Raw genomic sequence first — 23,508 nt, 5'->3', positions numbered from 1 at the left:
ACTCCTGCCTCCAGTCTGGAATCAAAATCTAGTATACCTGCACTGCCATTGTTGACATGTATAATTCGTGCCCTCCTATATCACTGGGTCAGTGCGGCGATACACGGCAGGAAATGCACATTACTGGACCACCACCTCTCAGAGGTTGCCAGGTTGGGCTCCCGTCAATCAATGCCAGACGTCAAGTTCCAGCCTTAGTGTCACCACCCCTGATGCCCGTCTATGGTTCGTGGGCCAGGCTGATCTGAGCCAGATGTAGCCTCAAAGTGACCATCCAGCCCATGCCAGGCCAGGCCAGGCCAGGCCCCCCTCACTCCGTCTCACTGCCAGCCTCCCAGCCTGCCAGCCTGCCATGTGCGAACCAACGGCAGCCCCAAACCCCAATCAATGCCTCGATGAAAACCCAATTAATCCCATGGGAATCCTCAAAAAACACCAGAGCCTAACTCGCGGCCCCATTTCCCATGGCCTGAAGCTTAACAACTGGGCCGGGCTGGCCGGACCAGGGTGGACAAGGAAAAAAAATGAAGAAATGAAATAACTTGCGGTCCTCCCAGACCAGAAGACCATAAAAATCCTCGATGCTCGTCCTCGTCCTCGATCCGACAGCCCGGCAGCCTGGCCCACCGCAGCCCACGCGTTTGACAGGTCCCACCCTCACAAGAGCCGGATGATCCACTCTTGTCGTCGCCTTGTCATGTTGCCGTGCCCACCGTGCCATTCCACCTGGGGCGATCCCGAATGTTCGGGGCTGTCGGATCCCCGCCGAGACGTCAGGTTGGGCTGGGCTGGGCTGTTGACGTTCCAACATGGGCAGGGGAGGACACTGTGTAGACTATCTGTCTAGCAGCTCGGTAGGTATGAGATCTCGTGGCAGGCAGGCAGCCTCCGTGAAGACCATCCCTCTCATGGTACTCCGTACAACTCACGACACCAGACAGACAAGACACTCGGCATCTTCCGGCCGGATTACGGTATGAAGCCTGACGACTCCAGGGGAGTTCCCATCTATCTACACACTATTATAAAATCGTCCATACTGGCTTGGCCGGCTGGGCTGGTCCCGTCACGCTCGCTGAGAGGCCGACGCGCCCAGGTCTCCCCGGCCAGGCACGCCTCCAAGTGCTCTCTGTGCCCTCCCGGGCCCCGAACCAAACATCACGCGTCAGACGCGTGCCACGCCGTGTCCGTAGATAAACCCACGCACGCCCCAGGAGCCATGGGGATGATATGCCTAGGTATCCCTGCTTCTTCAGGGCTGGCTCTCTCGCCAATCGGCTTCTTCACGTCGATCGGCCCAAGCTCTTGTCAAAACTCAAGATAGTAGACCTATAGAGATAGATAGCAAGTCAGAACATCTTCTTTTTGGCCCCACTAGACCTATGACACGCCCGAACGCCACGCCACGCCACGCCACGCCGTGCCGCGCGCCCACGCTGCTACGCCCGCCCCCAAACGCCAAAAGACTCGCAGAGAGCCCCGCGTATCGACATTTCGCACTAATGGTGAGAAGCAATAATCCCATGGGTAGCGTAAGGGTACCTGCGCAACATGATGTAGGTTCCACACGACAGCGGACGGGAGAACCACGTATGTTCCAGGCAGACCAGCGAGCATCGCATCACTTATTCCTACAAAATTTTGAGGGCCGACGCATGACGGCGGCATCTGCTTTCCGCGAGGCTGCAAGTGTGATTCCCCTAGCCCCTGGCGGGCACAAACATTCGCCTTTCCTGCCGGTTGGCCAACCGGGTACAATGATATCACACATTAACATCTGCCCAGAAGAGCCTCGTATCATCCTTTTTTTGACCTTCCGATCCCGTAAACCGTAACTTCGTAAATTGGTAGGGTGGTGCACGACCCGCATCCCGTAGACTCAACCAAGAGCTCGGCCATGATGGTAGTGCAGGCACCTGGATCCAGTGCTTTGCCTCGGGCCCTCCCCAGGCCGTAGGCAATCGATCCCTTGGCGTCTCCTCAGGAAGAGCCCTCCCTGCCCAGCGTGCGACTGAGCCCCGCCTCGGCCCACCACTCGTCGGGGATGTCCTCGCGCCTGGCAAGGTTCCGTACAATACGCTGCATGGACTCGACGCCCCCAAAAACCTCAATGTCCTCGTCGTCTCGCTCGGCCATGTCCCCGTGGGACCGTCCGAAGCGTCTCAGGATGTTCTCCCGCGCCTCCTCGTCCTCGTCTCCCTCCGTGTCTGAGTTGTCGCCGCCAGACTCGCATGCCTCGGTGAACCCAATCAGCTCGGCCGAATAGGACCCGTCGGCCCCATCATCAAGGGACGTACGCGAGGAATTGGCGCTGTTGGCACCAGACGCGGTGCTTGGCTGCGAAGTCGCCGCCGACGCGGACGCAAACGAGGTCCCCACGCTAGGCGGCTGAGGGTCGGGGGTGATGGAGCTGAGCAGCGTGTCCCAGACCCCGTCGCCCTCCGGGCTGAGGCTCCTGTTACGGTCGCCCAGCCCATCGAAACGGGCCTCGAGCGTGGCATCGCCAGGGGTTGACCGCCTCGCGCGGGCTTCCCGCCCCTCGCGCATGGCCGACAGCTCCTGGGCCCGGAGTGTGCGTCTCATGACGATGAGCCGCTCGTTCTGGCGGTGCAGAAAGTCAGCACGAGCCCTGACATCCCTGTCGCCTCTCGGCCTTGTCGTAGGCTCACGCGCCAGGCTGGTGGGCCGCTAGAATATAAGGTTAGAGTGTGCGCGACTCGAAAATAGCAGCAACGGTCGGTGCAGGTGAAAACGTTGTGAGGGCACGCGCTCTTGGATGAGGGAGGCGCCCTGAACTCAGAGCAGGTATGGACCGGTGAGAACAAGACCGCTTACTTGGTTGAACTCGTCTACAGCCTCCAGGATCTGGCGCTCCTCGTCGGGGGAGACCGAGGCGCTTTCCGCATCGCCGGGAGTGGGGGCGGCGTCATCCCAGTCCTGACCAGTCCTGGAGCTCGTGTCGGCGTACAGCCTGGCCATGTGCTGGCCAAAGTAGCGAACGACCTCCTGGCTCATGGGCCCGTTGCGGGTGATGAGCTCGCGCAAGACTGGCTCCCGGCGACCAGAAGGATCCTGGGTGGTGCTGTCGCGCACCAGGTACAAGGGGTCGGACACGCCAGGCCTGCGAGTGGCAGACCGCGAAGCTGCGTGCAGGTCAGCTGCCGCCGCTGCAGGCTCGACATTGTCCCATGGCGTCCAGGGTGAGTCGGCCGAAGGTGGCGAGATGATGCGGGCGCGGGGGCCAGGGCCAGTGCGACGACTGTAGTAGTGGGCGCTAGTGGAGGCGGAACGAGAGCTGGGGTCGTTGGGACTTCGACGGTTGCGACGGATGGTGGAACGAGCGCGGGTGGGAGGGTCTTTGGGAATCTTGGACTTGAGGTCGGAGTCGACAGGCGCGCGATACAGACTGCAGGAGGGAGGAGGGCGAGGTCAGCAGAGACACAAAGCAGTGAACGTTGATGGTTGCAGATGCGGTGGTAATGGCCGACAAATCAGCGTGGCCCGTGTTTGCGATGCAGCAGGTCTGATTCTGATGCGTGTGCATGGGCCAGCGCGTTGTCGAATGATGCGAAGGTGGCGGCTGAGCGCAACGGGTTCCTGTCGCGTCGCAGTGGCCATGACATGCCCTCCAATAGTGTGATGGCAGGCAAGATGCAGCGATAATGATGGTAAGACACAGAGAGGAGCGGATGCATGCTGGACTTACGGCAAACCCATGGTGACTGGTGCGATGGCGGATGACTGGTAAATGTCGACGTCGATGTTTTTTTGTTCGGCTCCGAGGTCCAAGGCTGAGGTAAGGCTGCCCGGGCGAGAGAGAGAGTAAGAGGTCAAGGGGCTGGGCTGAGGGCAGAAAAGGGAAGGGGTTGCAGAAAATCAGGGCGAACCAGCGTCGAAACGCGCCACGATAAAGAACAAGGTGCCAACAAGAACAGCACGACCCTCACAGCGACGGGAGAAAGGGTGAGGCGGGCAGGTCACTGTCAGATGATGAACGAGCAGCGCGGGGCTGGGAGTGGGTAGGAGGGGCAGGGAATGAGCGGCGTGATGGACCTCGTCTTCCTTGGTCGCGAGGGCGATGCGAAGAAGGTGAGGGTGAGGGTTGGAAAAAAGGATTACGGGAGGATGGGGATGGAGAAACGAGGGTTCGCCTTAGGGATCAAGGCGGCAGGTGCAAGGTGCAAGGTGCAGCAGGCAGGTCCGTCGTTGGGTGGGGGAGGCGGGAGGGCGGGAGGGCGGGCACAGAGACACTGGCGTCTGTCCACGGGGCAGCGGGGACGGCATGAGCGAGGGGGGGGGGGCATGAGCAGAGACTCTGCAGAGTGCATGGCGCATGGCGCATTGCGCATTTGGGACCCCAGGGGGCAACCGCAACTGACGGTGCGACAAGGGGTGCATCGCAAGACGGTTGCCATGGGGCCAGACATTTGCTCACTGTTAGTGCCAACGTGGCACACCCTGCCAACATATTAACAAGCAGCAGCAATCCACCGTGCCCTCCACGGTGTCCACCGTGCCACCCTAGCCTCCCCCAAACAAGCTGCAGTACGGAGGTACGTACCTCTCTCTGTGACCCTGGTCTATCAACTTTGCTCTCATAACTCAAAGAGCACTGGCACGGGCACCGAATCCCGGGATACTCATGACTGTCATTCATCCAGTCAGTCAGTCAGCAAACATGAGGAAGAGCTAGAGAAGAGATACTGCTTGCTCTTGCGCCGAATTCATATCTTTCTACCGGACTGACAACCACCATGCCGTGAATCCACTCTCTCGAGCCCTTGCCTGTCTGTCGGATCTGCCCGCCAAAGCTTATCTACCTCCCCGGCCGAGAATCCATCCATCAGTCAGTTCGTCAGTCACAAAATTCGAGTGCATCTCTCGTTCGCCAACATATAGAACCAGCACGAGACTAATAAGCACTTCTTGTCGTGGCAGGCAACCCTGCAGAAGAGGCTGGATCAGCGTCCCCAGCTTCCAAGATGATCGAACTCGGCCTCTCCCGCATCACACGCCTCCTGCAGCACACGCCTCAGTCGTGGAAGGCCATCCACGTCGCCGGCACCAACGGCAAGGGCTCGACATGCGCATACCTCTCCGCCATGCTGCACGCCAGCGGCCGCTCCTGCGCCCGCTTCAACTCGCCACACTTTGTCGACCGCTGGGACTGCATCACCATCAACGAGCAGCCCGTCGACGAGCACCTGTTCCTCGACGCCGAGCGCCTGGTCAAGGAGAGGGACCGCAGGGACGCCATCGGTGCCAGCGAGTTCGAGCTGCTGACCGCCACCGCATTCGAGATCATGGAGCGCGAGAGGGTCGAGTTTGGTGTCATCGAGGTCGGCATGGGCGGCGAGCTGGACGCCACCAACGCGATGGCCCACAAGGCCGTCACCGTCGTCACCAAGATCGGCCTGGACCACCAGTTCCTCCTGGGCGACACCATCCAGGAGATCGCCCGCACCAAGGCCGGCATCATGCGCGAGAAAGTCCCTTGCATCGTCGACCACAGCAATGAACCGTCTGTCCTGCAGGTCATCAAGGAACATGCCAAGGCTGTGGGGACCGAGGCCGTCTTCCCGTCCGAGATGACGAGCCTGAAAACGTCGCTCTCACAGGCAGGCTTCGAGCCTCACCAGATTCAGAACATTGCCAATGCTCTGGAGGCTTTTAGGCGCGCATGCCCCGACGAGGACGTGACACTCGAGCGGTGGCTTCCTACCATCAAACAGACCGCGCTGCCGGGCAGGCTACAGACAGTCAAGATACCGCCCGGCGGGAAAGAGGTTCTGTTGGACGGCGCACACAACGTCCAGTCCGCCGAGGTCTTGGCCGCATATGTCAACAAACATCTGCGGCCACGCGGGCGACCGATCACATGGGTGCTCGCGGCGTCTCAGGGGAAGGATGTGAAGGGGATTCTGGAAGTCATAATCCAACCAGGTGACCTCGCCACAGCCACTCGCTTTGGGCCCGTGGATGGCATGCCTTGGGTCAGGCCACAAGAGCCCGAGGAGATTCTTGACGCTGCCAGCCAGTGTGGCGCCAAAACCTTGGACAATCACGACGGTACGGCGGATATCAGCACAACTCTCAGCTCGGCCCTGGATCAAGGCAACCCGGTGGTCGTGGCTGGGAGCCTGTATCTAGTCTCTGATGTGTTGCGATGGCTACGAGATCAAGAATGATTTCTGGTTCTTTCGCTGAGGGCGGAGGCGCGCACCAACCCTCCCGAGCTCATGAGCACCGGTGCATCCAAGGCCCAGTCTTGGACCCTGTCACATGATCCACTCTGATTGGCCACGTTGGCCCGGCTCAAGAGACAAGCATGGCCTTCCTGCAGCCTCCCGCCATCCAACCAAGTTGGCGGCACTTCTTGAACATGCCACTGCCAAGCCACCTCATTGTTGTTTGCGGCCACGCAATCTGGACGGGAGGTCCATCCAATGGCCTGGACGAGGCGGAATGGGTCATTGAAGACTGGAAAAAGGGTGAAACGCCGACGTACACGGCACATATCAAGGCTGGCCTCAAAGCCCTCGGCCAAGACGACCGAGCCCTGCTAGTATTCTCAGGGTGAGTCCGCGAACTCGATGTTTGACGTCGGAACACTTGATTGCTGTCTCGCCGGGCCGACATCAACCAGGAAGTCTTCCGGCTCCGCGTAGATAGATACCTAGCTAAGTATTGAAACCCCCACTTCAGCGGCCCGACCAGCGCATCGACTCCCATCTCAGAAGCCCGCAGCTACGCCAACCTCGCCGCCGCCAATAACTACTGGGGCCTAATCCACCCACCACCTGTTGCACCAGCACCCATCACGCCTCACTCACATTCCCTATCCCCCATCCCTCTCCACCCCCGCGTCGAGTGCGAGGAGCGCGCCCTGGACAGCTACCAGAACATCCTCTTCAGCATCATCCACTTCTGGCGCAGCACCTCGCGGTGGCCCGTCTCCCTCACCATCGTCTCCCACGCGTTCAAGCGCCGCCGCCTCGTCGAGGCGCACTGCGGCGCCCTGGCCTTCCCCCTCGACCGGGTCCGTTTCGTCGGCCTCAACCCGCCTGGGGTACCTGATGTGGTCGACAGCGAGGAGAGGGCGGTTTCTGAGTGGTTGAGGGATCCCAGGGGCCAGTCGGACAGTCTCAAGTCGAAGAGGGCCCGGCGGAACCCGTGGGGTGTGGCTCAGGGGTTGTTTGTGGATGCGGATGAGAGGCGGCGGGGTGGCGTCGCGACGAGGGTCCTTGAGGATGGCGAGGAGTTCCTGCTTGAGGAAGAGGGGCCCAGACCTTGGGGGGGAGACTAAGCTGCTTAATGGCTTGCTGGCATTCCGACTTGTCATTCTAGTAGACCTGACTTGAGCCTAGGCGAGTGTAACCCGAACTCGGATGATTAGGAGATTAATAAACGCGATGTGCTCGTCTCGGCCCTCCTGACACTCGCAGCAAGATTGGCGCCGAGAGTCACCATATCAAGGTCACGCCCCGTGAGATCATGCCATGCCCGGTTGCGGAAGGCTCTAAACGTCCCTGCTGCGCTTGACTGAGTGGCAGAGAGATCGGCGCCGAGCACCACCATCTGAAGGTCACGGTTCGTGATACCAGGCCCCGCCCGGTCGTGCAAGACTCTCAGCATCTCTGCCACGCTTAGCTGCTGGTTCTGCTGGCTCCGCTGGTGCAGGGTTCGGTCGTCAACATATGGCGGCGGAGTAGGATTGTTTGTGTCTGTGATCTCACTATCGCGGCGTTTGGACTTGCGCCTGAACCAAAGACGGAAATTTCGGGGCATTTTCGTGCGCTTTGAATTGGGCGACAGGACAGTAAAAATGAGGTGAGGAATGGATGTGAGGAGAAAAGTTCTTGGCTGGGACTTTCCACATGGGTTTGTTATATCTCATATTGGGGCCGTTTCGAGACTAATTTTGGTCTCCGCCGTATGACTGCTTCGCTGGCTACTTAGGGTTTCTAGTCGACGCCGTCGACTCGACGGCGCCGTCTGGGGTGATTTTCTATGAGATCGGAGATTCGCACCGAAAAAAACGGAGAGTACACCGGTTCCTAAGATACATATATAATTTAATTACTACCCTAATCTAAAAAGATAATATATAAATTATATATATTAAATATCCTTTAAATTTCTACTATAATATAATATAAAATATAAGTCTATAATAATAATTATAAAGTTAATATTTAATAAATAATAGTAAATTTTATATTATTTTTAAAAAAGATTATATTATAACTTTTTCTTTTAACTTTAAATTAGATTTTTTTCTAAGTATAAAATTAAATATCAAAATATACTTAATAAAATAACGGATTTAAGTATAATTTTTAAATCTTTAAAAGTTTATTAAAAACTAAGTTATAAGCTTATAATATAATTAGTATTTATTAATTAAAAGTTTATATAAAAATATAAGTATAATTTTTAAGAACTTTAATTTTTATATATTTAAATACTTAAAAAATAGAATTATTATAAAAAGAGATTATATTTATATATATATTAATAAACAACTTTAAAAAGGCTTAAAAAGGGTATTTACCGGTGTACCCTCCGTTTTTCTCGGTGCGAATCTCCGATCTCTTTTCTATAGCCTTCTAAGTTGTTCTTGCGGCTGTCACGAGGCTGGGACCTCATACCTAGACGTATCATACTCTACATTTCTATCAGAAATACATTTCCTTTTCACAAAGATACTGAGTCTTTTATGTCCACTACTTTTGCAAGCTACTACATATACTTTATATGGTTTCGCTTCTATTCCGTATACGTCCGAGGACATACATAGCGCCTTCATACGGTAGTAAGCACTCAAGACCCAGCGCTTAGAAAGAACACAGTGTCGATAACAATAGTCGTAACATGATGGGTGCTATTGGCAGTATCTTAGGCTTTTTCATCTGACTGGGGCCCCGAAGGGGCCTCAGAATCCATCTTGTTGACGGGGAAGAAGCTCTAGTTATTACAAGGTTCTTCACTTGGAGAGGAATTGAGGCAATCGCAAATGTCTTGCTGTGATTTGATCCAGTTTGATCGGTTGATTATTTATCCTACTGTCAACATTCAAGAAAGAAAGAAGACCATCCCGAGTCATTAAATGCCTGGGAAGAAGTGCCAGAGTTTCCAAATATTGCAGAAGGCCTAACACCCCACGTCGAAAGGCACAACACGTCGGCGTGAAGAGCTTGTCGAGACACACAGAGAGATCTTCGAGACACACGCATACATCTGGAATGGTCAAAGTTGGCGATTTGGTGTTGTGAAGAGAAAACATTGCCCAGCTGGAGGAGACCTCAGATGCAATGTGTTGCGGGAATCCAGGGGACGAAGGAGTGGCAGGCGCAGGTGACTTCTTGTGGCCACTGGCAATTCCCTTGGCTGTAGGTTCCTAAGTCGCAACTCTAATCCCCTTGCTCCTGCAGTGTTGAATTGCCATGGCATCAGCGCCCCCACTTGCCAACAAGGCTTCAATGCGCGACGCCTCTTGGCCAGCGTAGCCAGGCTTGCCCAGCCGATCAGCAACCTTACGAGCCTTGCGAGTTGTTTTGTCAAAAACATGACCCCAGATCTCGGCGGCCGTCGGCGAGTTGGAAGGCACGCCGCGAGCAGCAAGTATATTCGTGACTGCTTCCTTGATACGCTCTAGTGCATTGGCCATGGCAATGGCTGACTCCGGGTTCTCGGCCAGTGCGCGTGCAGTGATGGCCTCAGCAGACCAGCTACACGCGATGTTTGCGTTACTTACAATAGCATCCTGGTGAGGATCTATCGCATGTGGCCGTGACCTTGTGGTTGGGTCTGTGAGTAGGATTCGGTTGTCAACGTATGGCGGTGGCCTGTTATTCATATCTGCGACCTCGTTGCCGTGGCGTTTGGACTTGCGCCTGGACCAGGGCCAGTACTTTTGTAGCATTTTCATGTGCTTTCAAGAGGGCGGACCGGAACAGTAACGAAAATTGAGAAGAGATCCGCGACATTAGCATCTTTTCTCGATATGCTGATGAAGAGAAAGGTACTTGGCTGGGACTACCCATGTGGGATTATTACATCTTATATACTAGTTGGGACCATCTCGAGGCAATTTTGGGTCTCCAGCATATGACTGTCAGCTTCTAAGGCTTCTAGTCGATGGCGCCGTCGGAGTGTCTCTCTCTAGCCTTGTCGTGCGGCTGTCACGAGGCTTGTTAGAGGACCTACCCGAATTTTTCGAGGTCACGGCCGACGGGACGACGCATACATTAACCAGGCTACTACTAGACACCTCGATGAAGCTTTTAGTGGGGTCTTGGACGAGGTACTTGGACCAACCGAACCGAGATTCCGATCAGCATTGCTACCTAGGTATAAGGGGGGGGGGCGTATATGTCTTTGGGCGAATGCGGGATGCAAGCGAAACCAGTTGCCGGAATGAGAACAGGGTGACTTCACATTTACCCTTGTGTCTTCGGCCAGCTCTTTTCATCACTGAGTGGCGATGACCCAACGCTCTGTTCCAGGGCCTTCAGGAATTCCAGTGACAGGATCCATGTGGTTCCAACTTCTGGGTTGTCTAAAGATATTGAATCACTTGCTAGACCATAAAATCAAGCCCAGATAGCTCAACTTAAATAACAGGTGTAGTTATTTTCGCATTCAGGCGTTTCAATGCCAACTAAGATCTGATCTGTTTATGCTAGGCTGAAGACTGACTGACTGACTGACTTGAAGGATGCACGGTGCTATCCAGACAATGTGGAAACAATAGATACACTGTGAGTGAACCCAATGCCCCCCCCCCACCGTGCCCGCCAGAAATTCCAGACCTCTCAGATCCTCGAAACAGCTGGGCCTTCAGTACGCGCACTCTTTACCACGTCACATACAAAGCGCACAGCGTCAACCACCATCCCAGGACTGCACTCGTGGCCCACGCCGGCGTACACCCTGTTGTCGGCAACCAGGCCGGAGTCCTTGTACCAGCCGTCAGCGGCGCCGGTGAAAAACCTGGTGAAAGGCTCGGAGCACCGCCAGGGCACGAGCTTGTCGTCCCCGCCAGTGCACATGAGCAGCTTCTTGCCCCTGACGCGGGCGTCCAGGATGGGCCTGAGGCGGGCCTGCTCGGCCGCGTCGGGCGCCTCGGCCACCTCGCCAGCGCCGAACAGGATGCCCTTGGGGTCGAAGCGGGCGCACTGGGCGACGAGGCCGGGCGGGAAGTCGCGACTGCCGAGGAAGCCGGCGCCGGCGGCGGACCTGTCGTAGGTGGGCAGCTTGGAGAGGCGGGCGCGGTCCTTCATCAGCAGCTGGAAATCCGGGCAGCCGATGATGCTGACTCCGGCGGTGATGCGGGGCTCGGCGAAGAGGGCCTGCCAGGTGGAGTGGCCGCCGAGCGAGACGCCGAGGCAGACGTGCTGGTCGAAGACGGGAGGGGAGGGGCACGACTCGAGGAAGAGGTAGGCGGGCAGGGCGTCTATGAGCAGGCTGGTGTCGACGACGGTGCCTGAGATGATGCCCACCATGTCCTGGGCGTGGTAGGGGTTATCCTTTTTCCAGGATTGGTTGGCGAGGGGGTGAACCTCGCGGGTGCCGTGGTTGCGCTGGTCTGGGACGGTTCAAAGTCAGTCAAGCCAGTCAGTCAAGCCAGGCAAGTACTGGTCTCACCAAAAGCAGCAGCAATGAGGCCCCGTGTGCTTGAGGGCTGCTTGGTTGCGTTGTACTCGCCGACGGCACGGTGGGCCATGGGTGCCATCCTTGCCTTGGTGCCCAGACGGGGGTTGTGCAACCAGAGGACTGAGACATGGGTGAGGCCGGAGGGCAGCTCGTCGAGGCCGTAGACGTCGACCATGATGCCGGTGACGGCGAGGGTCTTGACGGAGACGGCGGGGGGATCTGGCAGTCCCTCCATGGGGTTTGGGGTCTCCTTTTCCGCCATCGTGATTGCTGGGCTGTGCTGGGCTGGTGTGTGCAGCGAGGGACGGCGATGGGCCCGGTGCAGGACGGCGGATGACTAGTTATGCTTCGGGTGGGTTTTCTAAAGGACACCTGGGCAGCCGAGGAGGAGGAAGAGTCCTGAAACCCGAGCCTGAGAGGAGAAGGTCACCGTGATAGTTGTTCTCACCCAAGCTCTTGAGTGTGGTGCCTGGGTACGTGGTACGTGTGGGAGGTAGTCATTGTCGTCAGTATCCGAATCTGCGCCGAGGTCCCGTTGCCGTGGCGGTGACGATCCCGGCCGGGCTTGAGGAGCAGCAGGCCGGCCCACCCGACATGGATCGCTGTTGCAGTCGGCAGTGTGTTTCACCCCATGAGTGTATAAGTCTGGTACTGTCTGATTATAAAACCACATATGATCTACATTATGAGAATTATAAGGTGAAGATGGGATCAACGTGGACGGGCAGAGAGTGGTACAAGACAGAGAAGCACTGGCATGTTGACCTGTGTTTGTTCTGTATGCGTACATAAACGGTGGCTGCTGATACCATGCAAATAAAGGAGCGTACTGCGTATCATGTGCTCGTCTGCCCAAAACAGCAGGGTGCAGTGCATCTGCTGCGGTTAAACAGAGGTTGATGGTACCAATACGTCATTTGACTCTGGTACTGCCGCATACTTGTAGAAGCACAAGCACGCAAGCACGCAAGGAAGGAGGCCAAGGAAGAAATGGCCAAGGGTCCAGCCCCAGAAGCAGCAGCCCCACACCTGTCGGGTTCGGGAGCACGGGCCAGATTCTGCCCAGACGCTGAGATGCTGCCAGATGCTGGCAAGCTGGGTGACCATAGCTCCCTCCCTCCCTTCTGCACTGGGCTGGCCCTGGGGTCCTGCTGTACGTACAGGCCGGGTACCCCGCTCTGCTGTGCTGTAACCAGAAGCATACAGGTGGTCCTCAGCCCTTCAGCTTGAGCTTGGGCCCCCAAAGCCTACCGCGGTTGTATACTGTGGACACCAGACCACCTAGAGCACCTGGCTTCTGGCTGCTTGCACGTCATTGTCATTGTTGCTGGTCGGTGGCCGGTGGTCGGTGGTATCGGTGGTCGAGGCCAGGCTGGGCTGGCTAGCAGGGTACCTGGTACTTGGGGTTGGCCACCCGCCCCGCACTCTTGCTGGTCCCTCAGTCCCTCAGTCCCTTCTGCTTGTGTGTCCTGTCCATGTGGCCGTGTCTGAAGGGGGAAAAGAAGGCGGGAAAACTCTGACTTTGGGCGTTTGGTCACTATCAACTCTCACAATCCCATTTCCATTTTCGCAATTGCCAATCCACACACGTCCCTCCCTCTTCCCTGTACCCCGCCGTAGCCTCTCTCTGCCCTGCTGGCTACCAAAAAATCAACCTGCCCAAACCTCGACCTCAGCTCTGTCTGCCCTGCCCCAAGTCTCGTCTTGCCCTGACTTGCTTGACCTGACCTGACCTGGGCCTGCTAGAGTCTCCAGTACCTCCAGTACCTCTAGCACCTACCCTGCGCCTTACCCTGCTCCGCATACGCCCACCCCCCTCCACTCCTCCTCCACCTTCTTGCCTCCGCCCGCCCTGGCCTGGTCTTTGCCTTGCCTTGCATTGCCTCAAACACCCAACACCACCACCACCACAACCTCAACCTCAACCACCACCGCCGCCGCCCACCCTCCTCCGTCTACGTCCTCTCCCACCCATCGGCCAGTCCATTCCCGCCCACACACGTCTCTTGCGCCATGGGTCAGACTCTCAGTGAGCCCGTTGTCGAGAAGGTCAGTTTCGCGCCCCTCCAGAACCAGTCGATCCCAATCCTTCGATCCCAGTTTCCGTTCCCCGATCCCAGTCCAGTCGGGCCCAGTCCAGTCCTGTCACTGCCCAGCCTCTTCGTCTGCCTGTCTGCCAGGATGGGCCCGTGTTCGGCGATCGCGAAGCTTCAGTCTAGCCGCCGTGGCATTTGTCGTGGCCGTTCTGCGATGACGATGCTGTTCTTGTCGGGGCGACGACCTCACCTGTCTACTCTTCGGGTTTCTTGGGAAAAAACCACATGTCCCGACAGGCTCATACTCCACGATCTTCTCTTGTCCTGATCTTCCCTGACTCTCGCGCCCTGCTGACACCACCGCCTCGCCCGCTCTAGACATCCGAGAATGGCCAGGACAACAGGCTCATCTACGGCGTCTCGGCCATGCAAGGCTGGCGCATTAGCATGGAGGATGCCCACACCACCGTCCTAGATCTCCTCGCCAACAACGCCGAAGCCTCAAAGAACCACCCCCAACGCCTGTCCTTCTTCGGCGTCTTCGACGGTCACGGCGGTGACAAGGTTGCACTATTCACCGGCGACAACATCCACAACATCATCGCAAAGCAGGATACGTTCAAGGCGGGCAACTATGAGCAGGCGCTCAAGGATGGTTTCCTTGCCACCGACCGCGCAATACTCAACGGTACGGCCTTGTCTTTGACTGGCATCTTTCCCCCCTCCCAGCAGGGGCGCACGTGGGCTGACAAATTCGTTTTTATTTCCCTCGAGCAGACCCCAAATATGAGGAGGAGGTTTCTGGCTGCACAGCCTGTGTCGGTTTGCTTACCGACGACAAGATCTACGTTGTGAGTACCTCCCCGGCCCCATCCCCGGCCCCATCCCCGGCCCCCCGACGGGCTCATCTCGTGCTGAACTGACTGACGCCTGCCCATAGGCCAATGCCGGCGATTCCAGGAGTGTCCTGGGTGTCAAGGGCCGCGCGAAGCCGCTATCTTTCGACCACAAGCCTCAAAATGAAGGTATGCTAGACCCTTGACCGCTCACTGCGCCGCACCGCGCCGCAAACGCACATGATCTTCTGACCTTGTTTTGTGTTCCCAGGCGAGAAGGCACGAATTACCGCCGCGGGTGGTTTTGTCGACTTTGGACGTGTCAACGGCAACCTCGCCCTGTCCAGAGCGATCGGCGACTTTGAGTTCAAGAAGAGCGCCGAGCTCGCTCCCGAGCAGCAGATCGTCACCGCATACCCCGACGTCGTGGTCCACGACCTCTCCGACGACGACGAGTTTTTGGTGATCGCATGTGACGGTATGGTTATTGCTTGCGTCTGTCGCACCCTGGTCATGCATACTGACGCGCGTCATAACCAGGTATCTGGGATTGCCAGTCCTCCCAAGCTGTCACCGAGTTTGTGCGCCGTGGCATCGCTGCCAAGCAAGATCTGGACAAGATCTGTGAGAACATGATGGACAACTGTCTCGCCTCCAACTCGGAGACCGGTGGTGTCGGATGTGACAACATGACCATGATCATTATCGGCTTCCTGCGGGGCCGGACTAAGGAGGAGTGGTACGAGGAGGTCGCCAAGCGTGTCGCTAACGGCGATGGACCCTGCGCTCCCCCCGAGTACGGTATGTAACTGCCCATGCGGGACACGAGTGCTGCCCCTAGTTGTCACTGCAGTTCCCTGCGGCGACAACGCCTGAGGCTGATATGAGCATCCGTACTGACGCTTTCGCCCGGTCCCAACAGCCGAGTTTAGAGGCCCTGGTGTCCACCACAACTTTGATGACAATGACAGTGGCAATGACTACGATAACGAGTCTTCTAACAAGGGCAAGTCTTTTGGCATTGGCGGCTACCGCGGCCGAGTTATCTTCCTCGGCGATGGCACGGAAGTGCTGACCGACTCAGACGATACCGAGATGTTCGACAACTCTGAAGAGGACAAGGACCTGGCCAGCCAGGTGTCCAAGAAGTCCACGTCCGCCGACGAGAACGGCCACGAGGTCATCGGCAGCCCTGTCACACCTGAGAAGCTCGACCCCAAATTCGACCTGAACCAGAAGGCGAGCGGAAGCGCCAACGCCACTGAGGCCAGCTCCGGCTCGGAGGCGGCCGCCAAGGAGGGCGAGAAGGATTCCCAGGCTGCTGCGAAGAAGGAGACCTAGTGCGTGGCCCTTCGCTAGCAGCCCGAGAAGGCCAATATACCATGGCTGTGTGGGCTGCCGCCACAAGGCCGCATCGCCATGTCACTGTGACGGACGGGTTGCGCAGCCTACCACCTCGACGATACCACTTCAACAATGTCACGCGAACAACGGACGGATGGAGTCTGAGGGCGATTTTCAGCGACTTTGGAGCGGTTTCCCGGGATTAGAAGAAAGACAGAGAGAGGAGAGCAACTGCATTTGACGGCCAGGTGTCTGTATTGCGAGGAGTCATGTATCATGTGTGTGTGTGCCGTGTTGGCTTACGGCGGCGCGGGCACTGTGTTCTTCGCGCTGTTGCCAAAGCCTGTAGGCAACTACGAGTGGAGGTCGCGAAATAGCACGTTTGCCCTGGCGTGCGCAACAGCGTTGGAGAGGGAACTGCGAGCAAGGAGGGAGGAGGGGAGGACATTGTTGTCATAATGAAATTTGCGCGGAAACAACGGAAGCACATATATCCCCATGCCCACCACCCCCACAGTCGCCCAACACCCCCATCCCCTTTTCTTAACCTACCTACCTACCCACCCCTTACCGGCCGCTTTATGGGTTGCGGACAATGAAGAAATGTAAAAAAGAAGAGATCCCACTTGGGAATCCAGATGTGGTGATACGATGGCTGGACTTGGCTGGACCGGGCCGGACAAAGATTGAGGACCCCGAAAATTGGCGGCCCGGATGGTCGCGGAGACGGGTAGTTTCAGGAGAAACCCAGAGTCATCCAGCGGCCCGAAGTCTCCCTCGACCGCCCGCCCGCCGGACTGAGTTCCTCAAAGGCAAGCCCGTCATTTATCTCAACTCCGATGCACATGCTCGAGAGCTGAGTCAGGTCGACACGCTAAGCTGGGGCCCCTCTTCGGTTGTTGGCGTTGACCCGTCATGTGTGTACTGATGAATAGAAACCGTCATACTCGGTAACATATGACAGTCATTCCGTGGTGCCTTATAAATGTCGACTAACTCACTCAAAGGCCTTATCGGGCTGGCACTGTTCTGAACCTTTTAGCCCGAGCTGCACATCGCTCTGCTATTTTCTTGCGACTCACATTACGCGTCACAGGTTTCCAGCGCCCTATAAAGTGTGTGGTGGCCAGGTCGCACAGCCTCTACGCACGTACGTATGGGGCGATGTGGAATAAATCGAAATATATGACACTGATTGTTAGTGAATAGTGGCTGAGTCCCAAGGAACTAGCTGACAGGGAACTGCCCAGGGCGCGTGGACAGCACAGAGGCTTTGACAGCATGAATTACTTGGCAGAGAGCCTTGGACCGCCACCCGCCGAGAAAGGTTGACGAATGCGCTGACGACGAGGCAGTGCGGAGTGACCGCACACACGAGTTTAAAAAGAGGTTAGGTATAAACCTGCCTTACTGTCTTTTATGCGTCACTGCGGAAGTTTTGTCTTGAGATTTTGGTTTGTTTGGGTCGGCAATAATAAGAGTAACTTACATTCCCAGTTCTATTCTGACTAAAGGAACAAATATCACCGGGTGCCTCGAATCACGATACCCTGTGGCACACAATGTCCAAATTTGAAGAGCATCTGCCGTCGACGGCAGACGATGAGAAGCTCGCAAGAATGTTGCAGAGCGAGTGGGAAGACGAGGAGCAACGTCAGGCAGAACTCTATCACAGCACGCCCCAGGCCACGGGGTCAGCACCGTCCGCCACCGAGGACGAGAAACTAGCAAGAAAACTCCAGGCCGAGTGGAACGACCAGAGACAGGAGGAGAACCGGGCAGTAGCAGCAGCAGTAGCAGCCCCGTCTCGAACACCGCCGCCGCCCAAGCAGGTCTCATTCGCGGCCCCAGCAGCATCAGCGCGAGGACCACCACCACCCCAAGACACACCGCACATGTCAGGCGCCGTGCCCTCCTCCTCCTCAGACATCCGGTATTCGCGCGACACGGCCCGAGTCATGGCGTACATGATCCCGCTGCCCCAGCCGCTCAAGAACGGAGTCGTACAGGACGTCCCACAGCGGTACATGCTGTACATGCCGCCCAGGGCAGACCTGCTCAAGCCGGCCGACAAGAACACCAAGGAGCGCAAGCGCGATAAGGCCGTGCGCAGGTGGCAGCACGAGGTCCGCAAGGCCAAGACCTACAACGGGCGCGTCGTCTCGCTGGGCGGGGTGCACAGCGCGTCCATCCGGGGGGCCGTCTGGGTCCTGTCGCTCATCAAGCCCGCCGACGTCACCTTCCTCTCGCGGGTGCCGCGCAAGTCCGTGACGAGCCTGGTCCTGGTCCACCCCGAGGCCCGAGGGGGGCGGCTGCAGTCTGCCGACGACATGTTCCGCGACGTCAAGGGGGAGCTGAGCCGCACCAAGAGCCGCACCCGCCGGGACTTTTGGATCGGCACCGCGCTCCTGCCCATCACGTTTACCATCGACCTTGTCATTCCTGTCTTTGGGGGGCTGAGCGAGGTCAATATGGTGTGGATGGCTGTTAATGCCAGTGCGTGGATGACTGCCAACCGGGTTGTTGATAAGCTGAGGCCTGCTGCTGGCGGCGCCGCCGCGCAGGGAAATGGGCATCCTGCCTATCCGGGTCAGGTTGGGGGACAACAACACGACGGCGCGGTGATGCTCCGCAGGTCGCATACCGTTAATGGCAACACGGGGACGGGGGATGAGAAGGGTGGAGCTACTAGCAACAAGGAGAAGAAGAAGCACGGAGACAAGGATCAGGACAAGACGATCCAGATGGTGTTCCAGCCCAGCCCGGCGATGGACCTCATGAGGCGCTACGTCGAGGAGGCCTGCCACAAGCGCAACCCGGACGCGTTCCCCAGTCTGGGGGGCTACGTCCCCGGGGAGGCTGAGGTGCTCGCGAGCATGGGGTGGTCGCCGGAGCACCGGGAGGTGCCGGATGCCGAGGAAGATGTTGCTGTAAGTTCTTTTCCCTTTCGTTCATTCGAAGAGTTTGAGTGGAAGCTGAATTCTGGACAGTGGCAGATCCGGAAGGTCACGGAGGACCTGAGGGAGGCGACGAATAGGGCTGCTAAGTCGTGGGATGGCTGGGCCAGGAAGTATATGAAGAATCCTAGGAAAGCTAGTGAGGAGGAGGAGGAGGATCGTGTGGTGGACGGTAATGATAGCAGTGATGAGGAGGACTGGAAGCCTGAATTGCCCAAGAGGCCACCTGTTTTGTATAAATGAGCATCATAGCCAGGAAGCCAGGATTTCTTGCACGTTGGATGTTCATGATGGCATTGATACGATATGGGAGACTCCTGCTTGCATGTGTGGTTCATTCGTGAGACATCAAGTGACTGGGTATTTGACGCTAACTGTTAAGTAACTTGTAATGTGATCATTGCTTCACTCTCCCAGCGCTTGTGACCCTGCTTCTTCTAAAGAGGTCCGAGTTGTTTCTGGCGTTTATGGGAAGGATATTGCATCTAGTCTGGTACGAGCCGCTCACCGAGAGAATATCAAGATCTGACAAGGATCTGATAATAAGAAGACATGCAATTAAGACTGTCAATCTCGAGATAGAGTCAAACTGTATATGGAACAAAATGGAGGACACTCTTATCCACGGTACATATCAAATAACGAAACCCGCCACCGTCCCCTATATGTCAAATGCTATCATCTCGTAGGATATTGCGCACAATTACCTTGGTAGATACTTGATAGTCTTGAAGAAGGGCTAACCCTAATCCGTATACATTCCCAAATCCGAAGGCATTTGCGATCCCTTCACACAGTAGTAAATGCTCAAAGACCTGATGTTTGAAAAACCACAATCCGATACCAGTGAATGAAAAAGCACAGTGAGTCTGTGGGTACGCAGCCTCAGCCCGGTGCCGGGTCTCGAAGAAGACTGTTGCCAGATTGAGCCGATGGAGATGAATGTGGTATCTCGGTAGATTCAACCGCACTTTAAACAAGCCGGTCGGGAATGGTTTCCAAGTAAAACGCTATAAAAGCTATACCGCGAAATGAGTTATATACAAGTTAGTGTGAAATGAAGTGTTGACGCCTAAGAGACATCAATGTGACAAGGCACGTCGTAGCAGCTTGGGTTTGACTGTGCCACAGAGGTTTATGTTGATGTTGATGTTTATGCTCCCCACCTAGACTTTATGGTCAGTAGGAACAAGATCTCGTCATAGGGAGCATGGTTACCTGATAGGAAGGAGGAGGGCCGCAACAAAGAACAAAATTGTTGTTCCCTTGACATAAACCAAAGTCCCGCTTGTTTACGTTGCCCTCCTTGCCGTGGTTGGTTTTGTTGCCGAAGTCAACCGACCCTCCAACTGCGGGAGAGGGATTCAAGTTATTAAGGAGTATGATATTGAGACATGAACGACGACTTGCCTAGGTCACCATCCCAGCCTATCGCCAAGTTGCACGCTGCAGAGTCGTCAGTACAGCAGGAGATGTACTGGGATCCACAGCTTAGAGAGGCAGTGTTATCGTCGCCGGAGACCCCGTTATCGCTGCGAATGACTGGCTCCAAAGGTATGGCAGCCAGAAGAGAGGCGAGGCTCGAACAAATGACAAACAGGTGCTGAAACATGGTTCCACTAGATTTTCATAGCCCAATAAGAAAAGAAATGGGTGGACAAAGATAGAAGACCTGTGGAGAAAATCGACTTGCAGAAACTTGGGATGAACCCGCAGCAGCTCCCGTTCTTTCATATATGATGGAATGCCTGCTCAGTCAAGCGTATGCCCACGGTGGTTAATACCATCTTGAGGAGAGAGCTCCGCTCATTGCGTCCCCCAGATACACACACGTTACATTCAGAATCTCCACGAGGTGGGTACTGACACAGAATTGCACCGACAACCATCTAAGCAACAAGGAATTGATCGAAAGGTTCCATCGCGATGGTGACCTCCCTTCCAAAATACCGAGTGACAACATGTGGAAGAAGTACAAGAGTTGGCCAGGTATGCCCGGGGCCTTCCATCGTATCCTACGCGCCGTTGTCAACAGTGCTGTCGATGTCCTCTGGCGAGTCAGAGTGGTGCCCATGTGTTTCGTTGTGCGAGTAGAAAGGCCGAGAAGGCCAAGCTGCAAGGTGGCCATGATTGCACTGTTTTTGACTAGCAGGCCGTGAATATGCGGCACGCGATGTGTGTATTCGGCCTGACGCCGGTGTGGGTGGATCCTCCTTGCAAGATATTCATTGTCCCGGAACATGGCCCGGCAAGCCAGCAGCCCTGGAGCAGATGATTCTTGGTCCACATCAAGTATAGATACTCGATCACTCATCCGCTGTATGCGATGTAGACAAGAGAACGGCCATCATACGTCCCTGCATCACGATTCCTGCCCACCCCTAAAACCTGCCCATCATCCATGGATGCGACCAGATTCTCACCACCAACGAGTCCTGAGATCTCTTCTACACCATCTTTGGCAGACAAAAAAGGACGGAGATGGGAGCGAAGGTCAACATCCAAAATAATGCTGCAATACTCTCAGCGGTCGTGTCAGCTGACTATCATTCCGTGGAATCCCGACGTGTTGCAGTCTCTCCACTACTAGTACATGAGTGTTGCTCCAAGGTCGCACTCCAACATCACGACGTCGCACGGGAGGGAGCTTGGCTGTCACCCGGTCCAGGAATTGTGTTGTGCACAGCCCCTGGGAGTTCGTTACACGCGCTGTTACTGACTCAGAAGATTCAACAACCTAGTTACTTGGCGGTAGTCAGAACTGACAGGTGAGGCCAAAGCGCCGACAGATAGATGGCTGAGGACGGGCATATGTCTTTTTTTCCTGTGTGCGCTATGAAGTATGTGGATGCATGACTGACAGGAGCTTAAATCTTACGAAGACAATTCCTGCTGGCAGGAGATGGCCTTCTCGCCGAACTTTTATCAGGAAAAGCAATCGGAAGCTGTGGTAGTGGCACTTGGTATCCTGTTGACTTGGCTTGTGTGCTTCGGACCGAAGAGGCAAGATGTCGTCTGAGTAGCTCATGTCATGCCCTCGTCCAAGATCATCTGCAACAACAACCACAAGTCCCCGAGCCTCCTACCCGAAAATGCAACAGGAATGGCGGTCTGTTCTCCGTCGCTTGGAAGATGCTATTATATGTCAAAGTGGAGAGTGCCCACTCGTTCTAATACCGGCTAAAGTCCAGACAAGAGACTACTCCAGGGCTCCCTTCTTCGGGTGAATGAAAACGGAAGTTTTTACAGCCGCAGAAGGTGTTTTGGTGGCGGAGTCTGACGTCAAAATATCATGGTATACTGGCACAAGGTAAGTAGGCAAAAAGTGTGGTGCTGTCAAAATCGAGCATGACTGCCAGTATCACCAGGTAGATGCTAAATACGAAACCTTACATTTACATGTATTTCACATGCCAAGCCCTTCTGTGCCTTCACCAAGTCGGGGCCACATTTATCTCCCAAGCTGTTCGTTTGACCGGGTAGAAAGCTTAAGAAACAAAGACCAGTCTGCTCAAGGGTTTTCGACATCTGGATGCATCGCATCAATTGATGCTGTTGTCTAGCAGTGAAGCGAGTGCGAAGTAGATGAGGAGCGTTCAGTAGTTCGATGTGGCCCATGGGGTCACATGCTCAATATTACGCTTTTACCAGATGGAACTTCCCGTAATGTGAGCAACATCCTGCTCCTCGAGGCCTCAAGTGCTGTCCTGAGCTATGTCCTGGCGAACACGAGCGCAGCTCAGAGTTTCCAGGAATTTAGATCCCAGCCGCTACGCACCACACCCAACGATTCTGCTTGCCACTTTTGGAATTAGCCGCAACTTGTAAGGGCTGAACTGGTGCTTGGAAAAGTCCCGACTCGGTCATGGGGAGATACGAAGTGGGGCCCGGTGAAATGGTCGTCTTGTCCAGAGGGGCCTTCATATACTCGCGGTATGGACCTGCAGGAGTAACTATCTACGCGCACCGCTGTTTGCGCAGACAATGCATCGGAAGACGAGGCAGAATGGGAATAGTCACACCCGATCGAGCCTATACGCAGATCACTCTGAACAGGTCTGTGAGGGTATGCCTGGGGGTCAAGTGAAAATGCCGCACACTCACCTGTCGGTATTGACCAGATCTGGACAGAGTAGTATCATGGCATGGGGCGACCCGCATTCTGATCCTCGGCAGGTCTAGATCATGGTGGACAGCCAAGGACATGGACACTTGGCAGTATTGGATAGATCCGGGACACATAGACATATTTAAACTTGCCGTGCCGACCTTGACAGAAAGCGTGCTCCCCAAAAGGGTCCCGCCGAGACAACCCTGACATCCCGATCGATCACATACCAACTTGGAAGTCAACCCCCGTGGTGACATTCGGCCACCTCCCCGGGCCTCTGACCAAGGCTCTTCCGTCCCTGTTCCCGATGGACCGCGGTGGTGACGCCGGCTGGGTGCGGGTATCCCCGTTCGGAATGGTGCATCTGCCTTTTCGAAGTTGCACTGGGGGTTTGCCCAGCATAACCCCCAAGCCTTGAGCCTCCACGTGCTCGCCCACTTATCGAGACTGCCGACAGACACACGCGACCTCGGATCCGGCAGTCAAGCGTGCAGCAATCCGATGTGATATTCAGGCCGCGGTGCCCGTAGACCTCGTCAAAGCGAGTGCGCTGCATGATACCCTCG

At 55.9% G+C, this 23,508-nt stretch overlaps 6 protein-coding genes across 6 annotated transcripts; 4 read left to right on the top strand and 2 right to left on the bottom strand.

Moving 5' to 3' along the window:
• Positions 1–169: 169 nt before the first annotated feature.
• On the bottom strand, positions 170–4,194 carry KVR01_000192 (uncharacterized protein). The gene is made up of 3 exons (XM_044786945.1): positions 3,707–4,194; positions 2,836–3,406; positions 170–2,688 (listed from the first exon to the last, which is right to left on the bottom strand). Exons 1-3 carry the CDS (start codon positions 3,715–3,717, stop codon positions 1,981–1,983), a joined length of 1,290 nt encoding a protein of 429 aa, XP_044650141.1. The 5' UTR covers positions 3,718–4,194; the 3' UTR covers positions 170–1,980.
• A 788-nt stretch (positions 4,195–4,982) lies between these two features.
• KVR01_000297 (uncharacterized protein) lies at positions 4,983–6,188 on the top strand (the record flags this gene model as incomplete). Its single annotated transcript, XM_044788137.1, has 1 exon — positions 4,983–6,188. One exon carries the CDS (start codon positions 4,983–4,985, stop codon positions 6,186–6,188), a length of 1,206 nt encoding a protein of 401 aa, XP_044650246.1.
• Positions 6,189–6,328: 140 nt separating this feature from the next.
• On the top strand, positions 6,329–7,306 carry KVR01_000023 (uncharacterized protein; the record flags this gene model as incomplete). Its single annotated transcript, XM_044785535.1, has 2 exons — positions 6,329–6,576; positions 6,706–7,306. 2 exons carry the CDS (start codon positions 6,329–6,331, stop codon positions 7,304–7,306), a joined length of 849 nt encoding a protein of 282 aa, XP_044649972.1.
• Positions 7,307–10,647: 3,341 nt separating this feature from the next.
• KVR01_000242 (uncharacterized protein) lies at positions 10,648–12,529 on the bottom strand. The gene is made up of 2 exons (XM_044790723.1): positions 11,650–12,529; positions 10,648–11,590 (listed from the first exon to the last, which is right to left on the bottom strand). The coding sequence occupies exons 1-2, from the start codon at positions 11,918–11,920 to the stop codon at positions 10,818–10,820; spliced, it is 1,044 nt and encodes a 347-aa protein (XP_044650191.1). The 5' UTR covers positions 11,921–12,529; the 3' UTR covers positions 10,648–10,817.
• Positions 12,530–13,671: 1,142 nt separating this feature from the next.
• Positions 13,672–15,871, top strand: KVR01_000982 (uncharacterized protein; the record flags this gene model as incomplete). Its single annotated transcript, XM_044781300.1, has 7 exons — positions 13,672–13,707; positions 14,073–14,382; positions 14,472–14,545; positions 14,635–14,719; positions 14,802–15,008; positions 15,071–15,331; positions 15,453–15,871. 7 exons carry the CDS (start codon positions 13,672–13,674, stop codon positions 15,869–15,871), a joined length of 1,392 nt encoding a protein of 463 aa, XP_044650931.1.
• Positions 15,872–17,436: 1,565 nt separating this feature from the next.
• On the top strand, positions 17,437–19,074 carry KVR01_000050 (uncharacterized protein; the record flags this gene model as incomplete). The annotated part of the gene is made up of 2 exons (XM_044792536.1): positions 17,437–18,804; positions 18,865–19,074. 2 exons carry the CDS (start codon positions 17,437–17,439, stop codon positions 19,072–19,074), a joined length of 1,578 nt encoding a protein of 525 aa, XP_044649999.1.
• Positions 19,075–23,508: the final 4,434 nt, after the last annotated feature.

Source organism: Diaporthe batatas, assembly GCF_019321695.1.
Source record: "Diaporthe batatas strain CRI 302-4 chromosome Unknown Contig00001, whole genome shotgun sequence".
NCBI classification, from domain to species: domain Eukaryota; kingdom Fungi; phylum Ascomycota; class Sordariomycetes; order Diaporthales; family Diaporthaceae; genus Diaporthe; species Diaporthe batatas.
This window is presented reverse-complemented; position numbering and strand designations above follow the sequence as displayed.

Excerpts from the sequence above, each read along its gene's own strand:
- KVR01_000242 (XM_044790723.1), bottom strand. The coding sequence starts at position 11,920 with ATGGCGGAAAAGGAGACCCCAAACCCCATGGAGGGACTGCCAGATCCC. Across the intron at positions 11,591-11,649 it reads CCTCATTGCTGCTGCTTTTG|ACCAGCGCAACCACGGCACC; the intron begins GTGAGACCAGTA and ends GAACCGTCCCAG.
- KVR01_000192 (XM_044786945.1), bottom strand. Across the intron at positions 2,689-2,835 it reads CTGTAGACGAGTTCAACCAA|CGGCCCACCAGCCTGGCGCG; the intron begins GTAAGCGGTCTT and ends CTTATATTCTAG.